Source organism: Pelecanus crispus, chromosome 8 (genome assembly GCF_030463565.1).
Source record: "Pelecanus crispus isolate bPelCri1 chromosome 8, bPelCri1.pri, whole genome shotgun sequence".
In the NCBI taxonomy this organism is placed as follows: Eukaryota; Metazoa; Chordata; class Aves; order Pelecaniformes; family Pelecanidae; genus Pelecanus; species Pelecanus crispus.
The window spans coordinates 27,137,114-27,152,810 of record NC_134650.1 but is presented as its reverse complement, the minus strand read 5'-3'; the positions used below and the strand labels follow the sequence as shown (position 1 = coordinate 27,152,810).

The window sequence follows — 15,697 nt, the reverse complement described above, 5'->3', positions numbered from 1 at the left end:
CAGAGAAGCTTTCGCTTAGGGTTGTAGCAACCTGTGCCTGTCTTTAGTATGTTCAGAGGGTGGGACCAGTATTGTTTTGTATTCTGTATTTTTGTTGATGGAAATAAATTTCTTTGATTTCTATTTGTTTTTGACATTTTCATTTTCACTGTTTTTTGTGGTTTTATGTTTTTATTAATTTTATTTTAAATTGGTTTATATTTAGAAAATTGCTCTTAATTAGTTAATGGCCTATGCAGAGAAAGAAGTTATAGATCTGCAGTAGGGAGGTGAACAAGCAACTTCATAGCAGAAGAGGAAATGGAGAAGAAAACTTTGATTTAATGCTTGCTAAACCTACAGCTTGGGAATTTTAGGGTTTTTTGTTTTTTGAATGCATGTTAAATGTTGAAAATCTGTTTATGATACACCACACAGGTGACACACTGCTGTCAGTCCATAACATTGTTTTGTGTGGCGTATCTGTTTATGCAGTGCAAATGAGCTCTGTGTGCTGCAGAGATTCCTTTACACTTAAAGTTTAAACTCTTGGGTCAGTGTCTCAGATGTACAGAGCTCTGCAAATCCTGGAGCTCTGCTGACGCTTTTGCAGGAACAGCTGGGATTGGAAACAGGTATATTTTGGTAGGAGAGATTTTTGTTATAGACATGTGAGTTTTTAGCCGGTTGCATTCAAAATGATCCCATAGTGAGTTCACCAGGAGAAGTCCAAGTGCGGATGCATTGGGCATGGGTGGATATTACTGTTGGTTTAGTGAGAAACCCAAGTCCCATTGAAGCAAGGGACATTGAAAAATGGTTAGCTTTTAAATGTTTTGAGCTACAATTAAATCAGTGTGAAAGCCCAGGGAGCTTGTTATACTATAAGCTTTTCTCTTTAATATAGCTGCCTATCTTTGAAACAAAATGGGAAGACTATTGGTGGTTACTCTTATTGCTCCCCGTGTACACGCCTTTCTGCACTGCTGCTGTCTTGCCTTCATGCCACTTGTGTTACTGGGATATGAGAACACGTGTGGTTCTGGATACAGAACAGGCAATAAAATGTAGGGGCTGATTTCAACCTTTGCATGTTAATAGCTATCATGGGAGAAGATTAATCTCTATTTTGCAATGTCTAAGTTTTAATGGCATAGAGGGATCTTTGAGTGACTTGATGACAATTTCCTAATTACTTTTTCCACCAGAAACGTTGTAACATAAATTTTGTCAAACTTTTGGACAGGAAGCAAAGGGATGGCTTGCCAAGCCACCCAAACCCATGTTTCTCAGCATTAGCAAACTGGCTGCTGGGGCTCCCGGCCAGTATAGCTAGGGATTATGTGTGGCACTGAGTGGTCCTATAGCATGTTCAAGATTGCTTCAGCTGAAGGCTGAAAGAGACCTGGAAGACACCCTGCAAGTAAAGGAGCTTTGGTGAGTTACCAAGGAGTTGGGGGGGGGGGGGGGGGATTTAATGGCCTAACAAAATGTCAACAGGTGAGTGTGGAAAGCTTTATTAGTTATTAACATTTCTGGCATAGTCCTGTGTGAATATTTCTTGGTGTGGCTCAGTTGAAAATTCATCCAATTCCCTAGAGAACAGGTTACCAAAAAGTAGGTGGCAGAGCAAGGCATCTTTCCTGATGCTTGCAGACAGTCCTGACTGGACCAGGATTGCCCCACATACAGTCCTGCAGGATAAACCCTGCTCCTGTGTTTTTCCTGCTGGCATTCAGCCCCTGTCCCTCAGTTACTCCTAGCATCAAACGACCTCACATACGGAGAGGCTGGTGAGTCTGTACCTGTCCTCGGGCAACCACTGACCTGAGCAAGAGAGGGACAGCGGCTGCCAGAGTCTGTTCGGGAAGAGTGAAGGCCACCTTCCCCACTGTAATTCCCTCTTCCCCCTCCACCATTCACACAGGGACAGAAGTGCTTTGGGGCTCAGCTTTTACTGCTGCCATTTGCAGGACCTTGTTCTCCTGTCTTTTGCCCATCCCCTGCTCAGCTGAGCTATCATGCTGCCTCTCTGGCATGTTCTGATGTCAAACACTGAACCTAGGGACCTTTTAAAAACAGTGAGTTGCCCTTTTTCTGTCTGCCCTTTGAGGATGGCTGTAGCAGATGCTTTCCAGTGCTTCTCAGCCTTCACGGGTGTTAGTAAAAGAGAAGGTTGGCTATATGCAGTTTGTTCCCTTTGTGCTCAGTGGTTGTGACTCCAGTCTCTGGTCCCTTCTAAGCTAAGCAGAAACTGAATTATTTCATACTTTGAAAAGCCAAGATGATCCTTCTGTGATGCATGGACAGAGGACATAAAGCCCAGGGAGTGAAAGCCCTGGGACTAACCGTGGAAAGGTAAGGCCCAGCCAAGTTTCAGACAAGACGTGAGAGGTTGTGGGTATAACAGAAGGTGCCATGGATAGTTGGAATTAAATGATTCTTGTTGATTACCTGTGAGTTCTTCTTGCTCCTGTGCAGGTTGTGAATGTTGCAGCCCATCCATCTTCCTGCGTTCCCAAGAGCAGCAGGTTCCAGCTCCACGCCTAGGCCTGGCTTTGGCAAACCTGGCTCTCCTCTGCATGACTTCAAGGGTTTTGCTTCACTGAGGTAGATGCTGACGCACATACTGGTGCTTTGCTGAATAAGGCACCCCTGTGGTTTCCAGATGCCGCTGTTTTCTCTCCACCCTATGCTTACTCTGCTGGAGAGAACAACCTGGTTCTGCTCCCTTGGGTTTCTGACCAGCAGACCTGCTGCTGCTGGAGTGAAGTTTGTAACCCTTTGTACCTTTGCACTCAGACTTTGCTAATGCGCAGGCTTAGTCTTGGTTTTCTAAATATTTGATCTGCTAGAAGGGCTTTTGGGATGTCACTAAATTCTTGTGTTTGAAGCAGCCTGCTCAATGGCGGTGTCACTAAGCACTCCCTTCACAACAGGGAGTAGTGCTGGCTTTTACAGCATGGTGCTGTCAAGGGCATAGCAAGAGCTATCTCCGTTTTCCTTGCGTACAAAGGGCTTCAGTCTGCTTGGACAGCCTCGCACAGGTCAAATTGAAAATCGTGATAATGCGCAGCAACATCTGAGCAAGTTTATGGTTTGCCAGGCACAATTCGCAGCAGAGCTGTGGATGTTCATCTGAGCTGAATTGAGTCTTAGTGTCAACTGACATCTTCTCTAAGTCAGTGGAGCTCTGCCCCTTTGTACAAGAAAAAAGTACAGATGAATGCTGCAGATTAAATTTAGGATAGTTCCATCTGCTTTTTCCTACTCTGGGAGTAATCCTAAGCAGTAAAGATCCTCCAGGTAGATGAGATGCATCCTAAGGGTTGCCCAATACTTTGAGTTAAATGCAGCTCATGCTTGTGTTGCTAGAGAAGATTTGAGGAAGGAGTGAAAAGGTGTTTGCCTTGGGAGCATGTGACGTTCTGTCCTGGTACTGGTGCAGCTGCAGTGTGCAGCGCATGCTGGTCTGTTTTCCAGTTTGCATGGCTCATTGGTAGTGAAACGTCCACAAGTGCCATGGTATCAGCGTAGCAGTTCTGAATGCTTTATATTCTGCATGTCCTTCAAATGAGGTCTGAGTTGATGTGGTCTGGATTTATGGGGGAGTTCCAGGGGAATCTAGAAATACTCATTGTAAACTTCTGGCCTATGTTACCTGTCCAGTAAGGAAAAAAAATAGTTAAAGCTCTGCCCAGGAGTTAACCATGGGCTACTGGTAAAAACTGAGCTAATGGAAGACAGTCAGCTCATGTGAGAATTTAACAGGTGCCAACAAGCAGAAAACCTGCTGAAACAGGACCCTCCTAAACACTGCCGTGGAGCTGGTGTCAGTGGGTTCTGTCTTCTCAACTCTGTTTCTTTGGTGTTTGTGGGGGTTTTTTATCCCCTCAACAACATTAATTCTTAGAATTTTCACAGTGGTGCCTGCACTGTTACCCAGTGTATGCTTGGCTCAGCTGGTTGTCTGCTTACAGCCTGCAAGATACATTCCTGCTCCTCTGCCTTTTCTTGGATTTTCCCACTCACTGCAGATTCTGCCATGTCGATCCTGATTTTTTGTTGTTTTCCAGACAAATGCTAACTGAGGTGGCTCCTCTGTTCTCCTACCACTGCTGCCTTTGTCTAAGACAGCACCTGGACTTTGTTCCTTGTGGGAGCTGAAGGAATTATGTTCAGAAAGAATGAATTTAATTTTTTTTTTTGTTATTGTTACCTTCTCAACACTTGTCTGCCCAACCTTAATAAATGCTATAAACCCCAGCCTCTCAAAGCAGCAAGCTGTTTTCCTTCTAGCCTGGAGGAAAGAAGGGGACATTGTTAATTCCAGTTCTGTGTCCCTGGTGTGGGACAGCAGTCAAATACTGCCACTGTTCATGTCCCTGTACTGGCATTCTTGTCCTGTTTCTGTCTGAGTCTGAAGTTGGAAGGGATGGAAATACTGTCTGGAAGAGGATGGGAGATGATCCCTTTGGGCCCCATCAGATAAGGTTGCTGGCAGTGGTCTGAAAAACCATCTATTTTCTCTTCCCAGGTTTCCTTCCCTGCAGTGCCGAGAAACTGAGTCCTGCTCTGCACGGTGGGTTTGCAGCACTGAGCCCCTGCATCATTCACATGTCCTGTGTCACCCAGGGCGGTAGGTTGGCTTTTCCACGGAGATGGAAACAGGGCAATTAAAACTTCATTAAAGTCAGAATATAGCACTTCGGCAAACTTTAAAAGAAGCCGTATGTAAAGCATTGCACCATTCTCTGCCTAACTCAATTCAGGTTCATTTGATGCATTTCATAGCCATAGTGGACCAGGGGATCAGCTGGAAGCGAGGGAAAGCCCTGCAGAAGCAACGTGGCACCTCTTCACTGCATGAGCGGAGGGGTTGGAGGGATGTGCCACTGAGGTCTCCTCCCCTGCTCACAGCTCCCAGTGTCTGATGGCCCCGGTATTGTTGCTGCAGCTGGTGTTGTGAATCAGGCCGACGACAAGCGCATCCTACTATCCGGCTATTTCACTACACCAGGGTTGCATCATACCACTCACTTCGCTCTTCGCCTGGCGTCTGGAGTCCTGTCTCTCCTGGAGCATCTTTGCACTGTGTGTAACAGAGACACCCCCCACCCTGTTTAAGAGACTCTGTGATTTGTGCTGGTTTGGGCAAATTAGTGTGTTTGATGAAAAATGAGGTTCTAAAATAAAGCCATTTCTGCTGGGCATGAGTCTGCTGCTGCCTCTGTTGTTGTGAGAGGAAGCCGGTGTCCACCTTGCAGGAGATGTTGCACGAGGTGCTGGAGCAAGGCTTTTTCCTCAGCTCCCTCTCGCCCTTCCCCATGTTCACAAGGCCAGGTACAGCAGCGGCACCGCCTGTGCCGGCACATTTTGCACTGCAGTGCCTGGGTGTTACAAGAGCTGAGCCATGCGGAGGCAGGCAGGCGAGCACTGCAGGCAGGGCTGCCTGTCCTCAGCTTCCTGGGTAAGCAGGTGTGTGCCAGCCCACGCGAGGCTTATGCAATTGCGGACAGCTTCTGCTCATGCACAAACAATACAAGGGGGCTGAAGCGAGTCCTCAAAAAGCAGGTTAAAATTTGTGCGTGAATGCAAAAGACAGCCAGAGGCAGCAGGGCAGGCAGCCCGGATTTTCCATTAACTTACAAAGCACACAGGGCTGAAATTCAAATTTTGCTGCCCTCAAATTTTATTGCCTGCCTTATTTGCTGTCTTCCCTGATCTTATCTGTAACTGCTTTTAAGGGCACATGTGACACCAGGCTGCAGAAGTATAAAAGACGCTGGTCCCTCCCCCTCTCCTCACCTGCTGGTGGCTGTATGGTGAATGCTGAGTGGCAGCACGGCCTCAGCTTGTGTTTTGTGTGATGTGGGGAAGGGTTTAAGTGGCTTACATAAATGAGGGATGGGATCTGGGAGCTTTGAACCCTGGGTGCTCAGCGGTTTGCCCTCCCTGGGGTCAGGAGGGGAAGGGGGCTGTGGGACTGTGGGCAATCGGCACCAGAGAACTGCCAGCCCCGAGCCCCAGGCAATAGCCGATGGACCATGACTTCCACCACTCGGTGCCCCCAGCCTCTCCAGCCCCTTGGCCTCAGATCCTGGGCAGTGACATCCCTCCCATCTCTCGATGTCACACTCCCCCTTTTTCCCTGGTTTCACTGTAAGAAAAAGGGGCCGTTTCCCTTCCCACATCCAGCACAGCTCGGCGCTGCAGGCGGCAACTCTTGAGGCCGGCTGAGATGATTTATGGGATCTGCCAGGTCTGGCGCAGTATCCCAGGGAAGGGCGAGCATGTCTGGGAGTCTGCTGCTATTTTCCATAATAAATCCCAGTGGGAACTGAATGTTCCCAGGTCAGGGCCGGAGGCAAACTCAGCACCGGATTTCTCTGCCGGTCTGTCCTTGGGACTTAATCTCAAATCTCTTATCGCCACCCCCATCAAACACTGGGAGTCAGCGATACCCATTACAGTGGTTTTGATATCCCTTCCAGCTATTTTTTCCCCCTGACCAGCTCGGGGTGGTTTGAGCCAATTCTTTTCCCCCGTTAGCAATGGCGGTGGGTGGGTGCTGGTTCCCTCACTCTAGTTTTGCCAGGTATAAAGCCGGCAAACTCCTCTCCACCCCACCCCTTGCCCAGCAGGCACCACCACCGGTGACCAGGGCAGGGGCAATGGCTGAGCTGTCTGTCCCAGAGCTGCCCGCAGGCCTGTCCCGCTGCAGCGGCCGCTTCACCATCAGCACCCTCCTGGGCACAGAGGAGGGCAGCTGGGGTCCCTACGCGGCCACCGAGGGGGCTGGCTGCGACAGCACCCACCCCACCCACCTCTCTGGCAGCACGCTCTGCACCAGGACCTTCGGCTACAACACGGTGGATGTTGTGCCTGCCTACGAGCACTATGCTAACAGCAAGGGGGTGGGCGACACCAGGAAGGGGAGGCCCTCGCTCGCAGACCTGCACTCCATCCTCAAGGTAAGGTGGGGCTCAGCTGTGCCGCTGCCGTCTCTGGCACCCCCTGGCCTTGCTGCCGGTGCCTGGTCCCTGCAGCGTGTCTGTGGCACGGTGTCTCCCACTTCTTGGTGCCATGCTGATGTGCACATCCCTAGGATGGTCCCAGGGAGAAGCCAGAGGGATAATCCAGCTGTTTCCAGCTGTGCGCTCAGCCAGAGCTCTCCCCCCAGCTGCACCCCTTGGGGACGGCTGGCTGCCTTCAGCCCTGCCCACGCTCACCTGCCTTCCCCTTGTCCCCGCAGCCTGACCCGGGCCATCTCCGCGTGCCAGTGTCCGACCCGCAGCGGGGCAATTGCCTGCCGGAGGCCGGGCTGGAGGAGGCGGCAGGGGATCCGGGCAGAACCCCCACGCCAGAGCCCGTCCGCTTTGGATGGGTGAAGGGCGTGATGGTGAGTGCAACTCGTCCCGCAGGGAGCATCATTCTGCCCTCCCACCCCCCCACAAGCAGGGGCATGATGCATTTGCTCCTCATCGTCACATTTTTCCCAGTACATATATTTTTCGCAAGTGTCTGCACTCTGAGCAATTCCCCTGCCCTCCGTGAAGGGTTGGTTTTTGCTCGAAGTAGGAGAGCCGGCGTGGCCCCAACCATCCCCAGGTACCCATGCACTGATGGCCGGTCCCTCTCTCTGCCCCCCCAGATTCGCTGCATGCTGAACATCTGGGGAGTCATCCTCTACTTGCGCTTGCCCTGGATTACTGCCCAGGCGGGAATCGGTGGGTGCCACGGCGCATCAGGGGCGGGATGGCAGCACCGGGCTTGCTGTGGCCTGAAACACCTTGCGGGGGGATTGGAAATGCCAGCAGCATCGAGCGTAGGGTGATGCGGGGAGTGTCTATGGGTCTGGGGATGCTCTATGGGGCTTGGGGGGGGGGATGCAGGAATGAAGCAGTGCCCTGTCCCCGCAGCCCTGACGTGGCTCATCATCCTGATGTCTGTGACAGTGACCACCATCACTGGCTTGTCCATCTCTGCCATATCCACTAATGGCAAAGTGAAGTCAGGTAGCGTGTCGTCCCCCCGACAGCACAGCCTCCAGCCACCCCGGGGGAGGGGGGGGGTCTCCTCCACCTTGGGGCTGCCCCGTGGACATGAACTCCCAGCACAGGCTGTGAGGTGCAGGGGGGGCCCCCGAAAACGTGCAGCTAATGCCACGGGGTGCACCTGCCGCCTCAGGGGGCACGTACTTCCTCATCTCGCGGAGTCTCGGGCCAGAGCTGGGCGGCTCCATCGGGCTGATCTTTGCCTTCGCAAACGCAGTGGCTGTGGCCATGCACACAGTGGGCTTCGCCGAAACTGTCCGGGACCTGCTGCAGGCAAGAAAGTGTCTCTGTGTGTCTTCTGGGTCCCATTGCCTCCACCTCCTCCATCCCCACCTCCTCCCTGCACAAGCTGCATTAATTGTCAACATCTGTGTTAATGTTGGGCCACTGATAATCAACCACCGGCTGCTAAAACTCATGGCAATCCCAGTGGTTTGGTAAGGGAAAGGGTTATTTCTGTGATGTGGATGGTTTCCCCTTCCCAGGAGCACAACTCCCTCATTGTGGACCCCACCAATGACATCCGCATCATCGGGGTTGTCACCGTGACGGTGCTGCTGGGTATCTCCCTGGCTGGCATGGAGTGGGAGGCCAAGGTAACGCTCGCTTTTTCTGCTCACTTTATTCCCTCGGGCTGATAAGAGCCGTCCCTGCTGCCCACTGGGCACCCGAGGAGCAGAGGATGCCCATAGCTCTCCAAAAACAGGCGAGGGTTTCTCCTAATGAGTTTTTCACCTTCTCGGTGCCCAAACCCCAACCCCTCAGCTGGCTCTTTCTGGTCTGGCAGGCACAGATACTGTTTTTCCTGGTCATCTTGGTTTCCTTCATAAATTACCTGGTGGGGACAGTGATCCCTGCCACCACTGAGAAGCAAGCGAAGGGCTTCTTCAGCTACCGAGGTGGGTCCACCACGTGTGGGGTTACGCTCAACAGCTCCAAGCGCATCGCTGGAGCCCGGCTCTTTGCTGCTGTTGGGGGAGAAGTTTGCTTTGGGAAGGTGCTCCTTGCTGAGAGATGTCATTAAAAGCACGGTGTCTTCCTCCCGTGGGTTACCTGCCATCAGTGGTGTGCCTCCATCCAGCGCTGAGATGCTTCAGCCAGGAGAAAGGCCATTGGGAGGCCCCAAATGCTTCTCCTCTGCTTCCTCCCCAGCTGACATCTTTGCCCAGAACTTCGTACCCAACTGGCGTGGACCCGAGGGCTCCTTCTTTGGCTTGTTTTCCATTTTCTTCCCGTCAGCAACTGGCATCCTGGCTGGGGCTAACATTTCGGGTGACCTGAAGGTGGGTTTTGACGGTTGCTGCCTGAGCCAGCATTTCTCAGGGCTCAAGCCCTGTTTCCCCTGGGGCTTTGGTTTTGATCCAACTTTTAGACCCTATTTTATTTCTTCTGGAAACTTTGGGGAAGGCTCAGCCAGGAGATGCTATGTATTTTTGTATCGTAATGAATTAAAATTCCTCTTGTATAGCAGCCACAATTAAAATGCTACTTTAGCGGGGCTGCTGGAAAGCTGTCTTACATCTCTCTGCAACTCCCTTGGGCAGGATCCTGCTGTGGCAATCCCCAAGGGCACCTTGATGGCCATCTTCTGGACCACTATGTCTTACCTGGTGCTTTCTGCTACAATCGGTAAGTGGCACGTCCTTGGGGGTGAGCTGGGTGGAACACTCAATCCCCCCCACCCCCCACCCCTAAAATGGGTGGCCTGGGAGGATGCAGGTGGTGGGAGCCAGGAGCAAGCCGTGGACTCCGGCACTGATACCCCGGGGCGAGTGCTGCAGGTGCCAGACCTCATTCCTGCCCCTATGCGGGGCAGAGTTCTCCTGGGTGGGCAAAGCAGCTCATGGCCTTGCTCACAGCCATCGTGCAGTGGGGCAGCCCCATGGCAGGGACTTGGGGGATGTTGCAGGCAATGGGGACGTGGGGCTGAGTCGCGTCAAACCACAGAGAGATGCTGGCCTGGCTCCAGCCCTGCCGGAGGGCTGCTGGGACCGCATGCGTGCAGGAGGTGAGCGGGCACTGCATGCCCCCCCCAGGTGCCTGCGTGGTCCGGGATGCCTCGGGCAGCCTGAACGACAGCATGGCGGCGGGCTCACCGGGCTGCGAGGGACTGGCCTGCGGCTTCGGCTGGAACTTCACTGCCTGCATCCAGCAGCAGAGCTGCCGATATGGGCTCAGCAACTACTACCAGGTGCTGCTCAGGGCTATCACCTGCCCCGGTTTCCCAGGGCAGACCCATGCCCAGCATCCCCCCAGCATCCTGGGAGGCAGCCATGCCATTAAAGCACCCACATGATGGGGATGCACCAGGAAGCCTGTCTTCCTTGGGCTTTTGGATGCAGCTGGACTTCGCTGCCTGGATAATGTCGATGAAAAAGCACTGGGGGCAGCAGCATGGGGCCCAGGGGCTGGAAATCCCTTAGGGCCAGGGTGGAGATTGATGCACTGGGGGTGCCAGGGTTCCTGACTACCTGGTTTTTGGGCAGAGCATGAGCATGGTGTCTGGATTCGGCCCCCTCATCACGGCTGGGATCTTTGGTGCTACCCTCTCCTCGGCACTGGCCTGCCTCGTCTCAGCCCCCAAAGTCTTCCAGGTGAGGGAGTAGTGTGTCCGCGTCCCCCAGCTCACATCCCCAGCAGTGGGAGCAGGCAATGCTCCTGGGCGTGCGCCCAGCACTGCAGGGCTTTGAGGCCATGAGCAGCCCCGGGGTGAGGAGGATGCTCCCATTGGCAAAGGTGCGAGGCCAGTTCAGCCCTTGCTCTTACAAGTGCAAGAGCCACCACAGCACTGCCATCCCATGTCCCTGGTCAAGCCCACTGTTCCCAATGTGTCTCTCCCCACAGTGTCTCTGCAGGGACCAGCTCTACCCTCTCATAGGCTTCTTCGGGAAGGGCTATGGGAGGAACAGCGAGCCCATCCGCGGCTACATGCTCACCTATGTCATCGCTGTTGGCTTCATCCTCATCGGTAGGTGCTTGCCACCCCGGTGCCCTCCTGGTGCCCACCACCAGCCAGGTGGCTTGGTCCCCACCGCCAACAGCTTGCTCTCCTCCTCCTCCCCACAGCTGAGCTCAACGCCATCGCCCCCATCATCTCCAACTTCTTCCTCTGTTCCTATGCCCTCATCAACTTCAGCTGCTTCCACGCCTCCATCACCAACTCTCCAGGTGGGCTGTGCCGCACTGTGCTGTGCGGCAGGCGGCTCCCCACCCGGCTCCCCATCCCAGCAGCGGCCGCTGTGTGTGTTTGCGTGCAGGCTGGCGACCCTCCTTTCGGTATTACAGCAAGTGGGCCGCGCTCTTCGGGGCCGCCATCTCAGTGGTGATCATGTTCCTGCTGACCTGGTGGGCGGCCCTCATTGCTTTCGGCATTGTCATCTTCCTCCTGGGATATGTCCTCTATAAAAAGCCGGGTGCGTGGCGGTAACCAGGCACCAGTGATGCCCCAGGAGGTGTCTGGCCCCATTGCTAATCCATCTTCCCCATGTAGATGTCAACTGGGGCTCCTCCATGCAAGCCGGCTCATACAACATGGCCCTCAACTGCTCGGTGGGGCTGAGCGAAGTGGATGAGCACATCAAGAACTACAGGCAAGGGTGGCTCAGCGCAGTGCTGAGCACAGAGGGAGAGGGATGCAGAGCCAGTCGCCACTGCTGGCAAACCCAGGATGACTTCATGCCCGTGGCAACGTCCTCACCACCATCCTCAGTAACTGAGAGCCCTGGCAAAATGTGGCTGTCCCCAAAATCCCATGTCTTTGCCATGTGGGCAGAGGTGGAAATCAGGGCAAACCTTGCCTTCCCTGTACCAGGCAGATGTAGACGCATTGGTCTCATCTGATATAAAAAGACCAAAGAGTGAGGCTGGACCCTCAGCCACATGATTTCATCTCATCCTAAAGATGCTCCCTATAGTTGCCACTGGCCAGGCACGGGAGAAGATATATGGCTTGTTATGGAGAGGTTCGGTGCCTCCAAAGTATCAGCCTTTGCTCCCTTTTCTCTCCCTGCCTGCAGACCACAGTGCCTGGTGCTGACCGGCCCTCCCAATTTCCGCCCGGCCCTGGTGGACTTCGTGGGGACGTTCACCAAGAACCTCAGCCTGATGCTCTGCGGCAACGTGCTGGTTGTGAGTTACCTGCAAAAGCCAATTGGTTCCTTGTCCTGGGGGCTCTGGACACCTGTGGGCGGTGGGCTGAGAAACCCAGATATGTCCTTGTGGGCTTACGGGGTGGGGATTGAAATGTGCCTGTTTATGTGCTGCTGGGTGATGAAATGTTTCATCTGGAAGCCTCTCCAGCTTATTAAGCAATATTGATGAAGCACCAGGATGCCCTTCTGGGCTAGTGGCTTCCCCTTGCCAATTAATTGCCAAAGAAAAGACGTTGTAGGATGAGGCGGTTGCTCAGAGGACAGGGGTGGTCCTGCAGTCCTGAAGCCTCAAGAGCAATTGGGCACATGTGGTGCAGCAAATGCCAGTTCATCCGCAGCCACAGCACTACTGGCATCATGCGCATTAGCTGTTGACTCCCCAAATTCACTGGTTTTCTTGCTGTGATTGCAACCTCCCATGCAGGCACTGGTTACATCCAGGTCTTGCCAATGATTTGGGAAGAGAGGAGCTGGAGGTCCTTGGTGGCAAGACCACCAGCTGGAAGGGGCTGCCTGTGGCTAAGCACCTGCCCCTGCTCCCTCCAGGGACCGCGGAAGCAGAAGATGCCAGAGTCCCGGCTGACAGCGGATGGCCACACCAAGTGGCTTATGAAGAGGAAGATCAAGGCTTTTTATACAGATGTGGTGGCTGAGGATCTGAGAAGCGGTGTCCAAATGCTCATCCAGGTGGAGCCACCCTTGGCTGTCGACTGTCAGGGTCCCTCCTCTTCCATCACTGTGTGGGAGTCTCTGACTGCCCTCCCTGCCCTCCAGGCACCCCGCTTTGTATCGCTCCCCTGTGGGCTGACACCACCCACGTCCATCTGTCCCTGCAGAGGGGTCTCATGGGGACATCTATCCATAGGCTGCTGGCCTTGGGAAGATGAGACCCAACATCCTGGCGCTGGGCTACAAGAGGAACTGGCGGACAGCATCCCCACAGAGCCTGGAGGACTACGTGGGCATCCTGCAGTACGGCCACGCCAGCTCCTCCGCCCCCCAGCGATGCCGGCGGTGGCCCCGCGGTTGGGTGCAAGGACGCTGTGGCCGCGTGTGCAGGGTCCAGCCCGGCCAGCAGTGCCACCCGACACGAGCTGGCCACCATTAACTGCCTTCTCCTCCCTCCTGCCAGTGACGCCTTCGATTTCAAGTATGGTGTGTGCTTAATGAGAATGAAGGAAGGGCTGAATGTTTCCCGAGTGATGCAGGCTCACGGTAAGCAGTTCTGGGCAGCTGGGGATGCTCGGAGATGTGCCAGAGCTGTAGGATGTGCCAGCCAACACCGCGTCCCCAGGCAAAGGTCACAGTCCTGGTGGGACATCACTCCTGGGCTGGGACCGAAGGGGATAGGGACACTGGCGTGCTGCCCGTGCTCTTCTCCCTCCCCAGTTAACCCCACGTTCAAGGCAGCGGAGCACCCTGAGGAGAATGGCACTGGCGGCAGAGCAGCCCCAGGCACAGGTCAGTCCTGGCTTGGGGCCACCCAGAGCATCCCTGGCTCTAAGGATTATTTTCGGGGAGCCGGGTTTACCGGCAGGGGCATGGGTTTTGAGCGGCGAAGGGGAGCAAGGCTGGGGTCAGGAGGAAGCGGTGCCTTTCCCCACAGCCGGTGGTGCCCCTTGCCGATGCTGGGACCCTCTTGCCCTGGCAGCAGACCCCACCACCTTGGCTGGTGATCAGCAGGCAAGCACCATCTTCCAGAGTGAGCAGGGCAAGAAGACCATCGACATTTACTGGCTCTTTGACGATGGAGGTAACCTTCACCTTTGGCTGCTGTGGGTCTTCACCATCTGTCTGTCCAGCTAATGCAAACCCAGCATCTCCATTGCAGTGCCCAGGAGGGCTCAGTCCTCGCCGAATGGTGCCAGGGCATCCCTGGCATCCGGCGTCAAGAAAGCACTGGCGAGCCCGTGGGGTCACCACAGCCACGTCTCCCATTGGGTGTTTTGGGGACAGGTCTCACGCTGCTCATCCCCTACCTCCTGGGGCGCAAGAAGCGGTGGGGAAAGTGCAAAATCCGGGTGTTTGTTGGTGGGCAGATCAACAGGATGGATGAGGAGAGGAAGGCGTAAGTGCTGGCGGCCACTCACACCCCACAGCCCCTCTTAGCCATGTGGCCACCACCACTGTCCCCACGGGCAGGTGGCAGGAGCTGCTCCCCCCTCAAGCCCCCCAGGCTTTGCCATAATGGGATCTGTGCACGCCAACCTGGATGCTTTGCCTTGCTTCTCTGAAAATCAATGTGATTGCCGGGTGGGGAAAACCCAAGTGCAAACCAAGGACGGCAGCAGGGATTTCTGCCAGAATGGGTCCCTGCTGGAGCCGCCATGCCCTGCTAGTTTTTGGAAAATGTGTCCTTTTTCCTCTGGCAGGATTGTCTCTCTGCTGAGCAAGTTCCGCCTCGGCTTCCACGAGGTCCACATCCTCCCCGACATCAACCAGAAACCCCGGCCAGAGCAGTAACCACCCCCTCCCCTTTTCCCCCTGCCCCCCACACCCCTAAACCTGCCTGGACCCCCTTCCCCGGCATTGTCTGCTTGTCTTGTAGCATCAAGAGGTTCGACGACCTGATTGCTCCCTTCAGGCTGAATGATGGCTTCAAAGATGAGGCCACGGTGAATGAGATGAGGCAGGGCTGTCCCTGGAAGATTTCTGACGAGGAGGTTGATAAAAACAGAGCCAAGGTAGCGCTGAGGACTCCGCAAAGGGTCTCCTGCTTTTGAGACAAAATTCAGTCTTTTTGAAAACAATTATTTTGCATTAGTCAACCCTATTTGCTCCACAGTCACTTCGACAAGTGAGGCTGAATGAGATTTTGCTGGATTACTCACGGGACGCGGCGCTCATAGCCATGTAGGTGCCAGCAATGCCCTTGTTCCCATTTCTTGCCCCATGGAAATGTTCCCTCTGGATGTTCCCCCCTGCCCTGCGCAGGGAGATCCTGGACAGACACCCCAACGCCACGGTGGGACAGTGCTGCACCGTGGGGAAAAGCCCTTGGAAGGCACCAAGGGGTCCAGCCCGGGTCCTGTCAGGGGGAAGGACATGGTATTGCCCCTTTCTAGGGAAATAACCTGTAAATTAGATGGGGACTGAGAGAGGGGCTAAGGATGGAGCTTGGCTCAGTGGGGCGGCCGGAGGGGGCTGTGCCTCACCCGGCCCCTTGCTGCCACTGCAGCACGCTGCCCATCGGCAGGAAGGGTCACTGCCCCGGCTCCCTCTACATGGCCTGGCTCGAGACCCTCTCGCAGGACCTGAGACCCCCCGTCCTCCTCATCCGTGGAAACCAAGAGAATGTGCTGACGTTTTACTGCCAATAAAGCCTCCTGGATCCCTGCCAACTCGGGATGTGAATTTTTCAGGAGTTTTGATCTCAGAGCACACTCGCCCAGGGGTCTGGGGGAGCAGCAACGGTGTGTGGATGCCAGCTCTTGGGAAATGCCCACCATGCACAGCTGCCACCCTCTTAGAAAACTCATTTTTCTGATCTCAGTCTATGCAGGTTGTATA

The 15,697-nt window shown here is 54.4% G+C and overlaps 1 protein-coding gene across 1 annotated transcript; it reads left to right on the top strand.

The window, feature by feature from the left end:
- Window positions 1–6,653: 6,653 nt before the first annotated feature.
- SLC12A3 (solute carrier family 12 member 3) lies at window positions 6,654–15,507 on the top strand. Its single transcript, XM_075714910.1, has 26 exons — window positions 6,654–6,953; window positions 7,235–7,381; window positions 7,634–7,709; window positions 7,902–7,997; window positions 8,170–8,309; window positions 8,522–8,632; window positions 8,824–8,935; window positions 9,189–9,319; window positions 9,581–9,665; window positions 10,073–10,227; window positions 10,523–10,630; window positions 10,881–11,004; window positions 11,103–11,204; window positions 11,294–11,449; window positions 11,527–11,626; window positions 12,053–12,164; window positions 12,734–12,874; window positions 13,053–13,159; window positions 13,320–13,402; window positions 13,577–13,648; window positions 13,839–13,940; window positions 14,144–14,255; window positions 14,560–14,646; window positions 14,736–14,871; window positions 14,973–15,040; window positions 15,366–15,507. The coding sequence occupies exons 1-26, from the start codon at window positions 6,654–6,656 to the stop codon at window positions 15,505–15,507; spliced, it is 3,105 nt and encodes a 1,034-aa protein (XP_075571025.1).
- The last annotated feature ends 190 nt before the right edge of the window (window positions 15,508–15,697 follow it).